This window comes from Trichechus manatus, unplaced genomic scaffold (assembly GCF_000243295.1).
Source record: "Trichechus manatus latirostris isolate Lorelei unplaced genomic scaffold, TriManLat1.0 scaffold00045, whole genome shotgun sequence".
NCBI lineage: Eukaryota > Metazoa > Chordata > Mammalia > Sirenia > Trichechidae > Trichechus > Trichechus manatus.
In genome coordinates this window covers 16,097,623-16,102,112 of record NW_004443981.1, presented here as the reverse complement: position 1 = coordinate 16,102,112, position 4,490 = coordinate 16,097,623, and the positions used below count along the sequence as shown (strand labels likewise).

General features: G+C 39.5%; 1 protein-coding gene across 4 annotated transcripts in view; it reads left to right on the top strand.

The window, feature by feature from the left end:
• The window catches only part of AK7 (adenylate kinase 7), an 81,846-nt gene extending 78,138 nt beyond the window's left edge, over positions 1 to 3,708 (top strand). For all 4 annotated transcript variants that reach the window (XM_023731669.1, XM_004376734.1, XM_023731670.1 and 1 more), the window contains 2 exons: positions 3,049 to 3,207; positions 3,670 to 3,708. In XM_023731669.1, the coding sequence (XP_023587437.1) occupies positions 3,049 to 3,207; positions 3,670 to 3,708 (198 nt within the window). The remainder of the gene's footprint in view (positions 1 to 3,048; positions 3,208 to 3,669) is intronic.
• Positions 3,709 to 4,490: the final 782 nt, after the last annotated feature.

The window sequence follows — 4,490 nt, the reverse complement described above, 5'->3', positions numbered from 1 at the left end:
GGTCTTGTTAACTCTTCCAACTGTTTTTCTATTCTCCATTTCATTTAATTCTGCTCTAATTCTTATGATTTCCTTTCTTCTGGCGCCTGAGGGCTTCTTTTGCTGCTCTCTTTCTACCTGTTCCAGTTGTAGGGTTAATGTTTTGATTTTGGCCCTTTCTTCTTTTTGGATGTGTGCATTTATTGCAATAAACTGACCTCTGAGCACTGCTTTTGCTGTGTCCCAAAGGCTCTGGTAGGATGTGTTTTCATTCTCATTTGATTCTATGAACTTCTTTTTTCCACCCTTAATTTCTTCTGTAACCCAGTAGTTTTTGAGCAAGGTGTTGTTCAGTTTCCATGTGTTTGATGTTTTTTCCTTGCTTTTTCTGTTATTGATTTATACTTCTAAGGCTTTATGGTTGGAAAAGATGCTTTGTAATATTTCGATGCTTTGGATTCTGTTAAGGCTTGCTTTGTGGCCTAATATGTGGTCTATTCTGGAGAATGTTCCATGTGCGTTGGAAAAGAAAGTATACCTGGCTGCTGTTGAGTGAAGTGTCGATATATGTCTATGAGATCAAGTTGGTTGATTGTAGCATTTAGCTCTTCTGTATCTTTGTTGAGCATCTTTCTGGATGTTTTGTCCTACACCGAAAGAGGTGTGTTGAAGTCTCCTACTACTATTGTGGGATGTCTCTCTCTCTTTTCAATGCTGTTAGAGTTTGTTGTATTTTGGAGCCCTGTCGTTGGGTGCGTAAATATTTATTATAGTTATGTCCTCCTGGTGTACTGACCCTTTAATCATTCTATAGTGTCCTTGCTTATCCTTTGTGGTGGATTTTACTTTAAAGTCTATTTTGTCAGAGATTAATATTGCCACTCGTGCTCTTTTTTGAGTATTGTTTGCTTGATATATTTTTTTCCATCCCCTGAGTTTTAGTTTGTTTGTGTCTTTAAGTCTAAGGTGTATCTCTTGTAGGTAGCATATAGACGGATAGTGTTTTTTAATCCAATCTGCCACTCTCTGTCTCTTTATTGGTGCATTTAGTCCATTTACCTTCAGCGTAATTATTGATAGGTATGAGTTTAGTGCTGTCATTTTGATGTCTTTTTTTGTGTATTGTTCACAGTTTTTTTGTTCCACTTAATTTTCTGTGCTTAGTCGTTTTCCTTTATGTATTTTCTTTTCATCTTTTTCATTGTTGTTGATTTTGTGTTTGCTGAGTCTTTCTATTTTTCTTGTTTTTTATTTTGACTTGTAGGATTATTAGTTTCCTTTGTGGTTACCTTAGTATTTACCCCTATTTTTCTAAGTTTATACTAGTCTTTTATTTCTCTACATCTCCTTGACCTCCTCTCCATGTGAAAAATCTATGTCTACATTTTTTAAGTCCCTCTTTTTTTTTTAATGTTGCCAGCTGCTACATATTGACATCTGTTTCCCTATTTTCAGTGTTTTAGCTTTGATTTATTTTTGCGACTTCCCTATCTGGGTTGATATCTGGTTGCTCTGTCCTGTGTTCTAGTCTTGGGTTGTTATCTGATGTTACTGATTTTTAAACCTGAGGACTCTCTTTAGTATTTCTTGGTTTGGTTTGGTTTTTGCAAATTCCCTAAACTTCTGTTTATCTGGAAATGCCCTAATTTCGCCATCACATTTGAAAGACAGTTTTGTTGGAAAGATAATTCTTGGCTACGCCAACCTTCTTTAGTCATTATTTCGATTTTCCTCCATTTACCTGTCTGAGCTGGGTGGTCAGCCTTACTCCACCCCTCCTCACCTGCAATCCCCAAGGCTCACCTAGTCTGCTTCCTAAAACAGCCCTCACCCCCTCCGCAGCTCCGTCTCCTGGTCGGGGTCACCTTTGTTTCTGGCCTGCTCACTGATCTTCCCAGCTCCACCCTGTCCATCTCCAGTCTGTTCCCACTGCTGCCAGTGGGAACTCCTGAGAAGGTAGCTGAATAGGAACAACAGCAGCCCCAATCAGCCCCCTGCATTGTGAAGCTTGAGTTCAAATCTTGCTCCACTCCCTTTCTAGGTATGTGGCCCCAGTAAGCTTCTCTCTGTGTCTCAGCTTCTCCATCTGCAAAACGGAGAGGATGAGAGCGCCTGCTTCACGGAGATGCTGTGCTTAAAGAGTCAATATATGTAAGACAGACAAAACAGTGCCTGGAAAACAGCGTGCGCTCGCGTCACATCCTTATTGCATGCCAGCTTTTTATGATTGTTGCGAGCGGTTTTTCTCAGTTTGTCATTTATCGTTCAACATTATTTATGGTGTTTTTTTCTGGCCATCCAAAATTTTTGCATTTGTAGTAGTCAAATCCATGAATGCTTTTCCCATTTTGATTTCTGGGTTTGCTGTCTTGTTTGGAAAGGCCTTCTTCCAAACAAAGAATATCACTTAGGGCTCTGTCTTGCAAGTGACAGAAACGTAAAGTCTAAATGGCTTAGACATAAAGAGAACGCACAGATCACATAACAGAAAAGTTGGGGGGAGGGCTGGCTTCAGGTGAGCCCAGAAGTGGGCTCAGATGAGGTCACCACGGACCTGGGGCCCCGCCTCTGCTCTGCCTTCCACGGGTGGCTTCATCCTTTGGCTCTCCCTGATGTCCCACCTTGACTGACGTCCACGGCCAGGAGGCAACTGGACTGCTAGATTTAAGACCTGCCCAAACCACTAGGCTGCAGAGGTGGCTTCTCAGCGGAAATCTGGAATTATTATTCACTGAAGAGAGGGGGCCATGAGCTGAGCCAGGAATAACACCCACCATTACACCATACCCTCCAGCCTCTCTTGTGCCACTCTTATCTTTTTTTTTTTTTTTAAACTTTGCTCCATCTGAGTAGCTGGAGATTCTTCTGGTTTACGAAGTGAGGTAGGGATCCAGTTTGCTGCTTTCTAAATGGCTAGCCTGCCGTGACAGCACTGTTGACAGCTTTCCCCTGCTGATGTGAAAGACCATCTTCATCAGAGTGTGGGGAACACCTGTAACACGAGCCAGCTCGATGTGCCCTCCTCTCTGTGACTGCAGATTTGCCCACTCTTGAATGTTCTATTTGTAGAACAAACGACTAGAGGAAGTGAAAAGAGAAGAGAGAGAGTTACTGGAGGCGCAGTCGATTCCCCTGAGAAACTACTTAATGACCTATGTGATGCCGACTCTGATGCAGGGTGTGAATGAGTGCTGCAAGGTCAGACCGGAGGACCCCGTCGATTTTCTGGTAAGAGACTGAAGTTATGTTGGGTTTTTTGGTCTGAATGAGTCTTGTAAGGCCAGACTGGAGGACCCCGTTGATTTTCTGGTAAGAAATCGAAGTTTTGTTAGGTTTTTTGGTCTGAATGAGCGTTGTGAGGTCAGACCGGAGGACCCCGTCCATTTTCTGGTAAGAGATTGAAGTTTTGTTGGGTTTAAAAATATATATACCAGTTTGAAAACAAAATATGCATAGATCTAAACAAAAAACCAGTTGAGCTAGAGAAATTGTGTGTGTGATTATTTGGGAAATAGCTTCTAACCCACTCACAGTTTCTAATTAGATTTTTATTATTCATTTGAAAATGAAAGATTTATGTACTTTTATTTTTTAATGTTTAAACATTAATATTACAAATACATGACAAATAATAGATATCTTGTAGTCGCTTGCCAATTGATGATTTCTCTTTTTTTCTTTCAACCGTAGGCAGAATATCTCTTCAAGCACAATCCTGAAACACAGTGAAAATTTAAATATCTCGCGTCATCTGCCTTTGCAGAGCTAGAGATCAATGTAACATTGTGATCTGAAAATTTGCTTTAAAATCTTTTTCCAGTTTTTTTCTTAATTTCCTGCAAACAAATATTCTATTATGAGAATCACTATAAAAGCCACATGACGGTGCGTGACTACTTCATTAAAACTCTATTTGAAAGGTACATTGATATCTGTGCATAGCTCACGGGACAAATATTGATTTAATATTTCATTCTTAGGTCGGTTATAAGTATTCTGCACACTAAGTTAATTTTCAGCATGAAGAAAATCCGACTCTGTATTAATCTAACAAGTAGGCTAATGAATTTACATGATTTGTTATGGCCCCAATACCAGTGGTGTTGAAAATGGAAATAAATTACCATGGTTTATGCTTTGCTGAATCACAATAAGTCAGACATGATGGGTTCCGAAAGGTTGTTTTTTGAGTTCAGGGTTAGGTTCCCAACCAATGAGTCAGAAAGAATTGTAAATGTCTTGGTGGAAAAATCTTCTAACAGGATGAATAATTCTAACATTTGTAATAATTAGAAAGCTGCTGAAGATTTTTAGCAAACTAGCTACATAATATAGGCGTAAGTGGTTAGTCCCTACAGTCTTTGCCGGCTCTGAAATTCCATAATTCCTAGAGTTTTTATGTTTATTTTAATGGCATATATGATCCACTCCTTTAAATAATATAATCTAAATATAACTGACATTTTTTATTACGGTAAAATGCACATGACATAAATTTGACTGAAGTACCT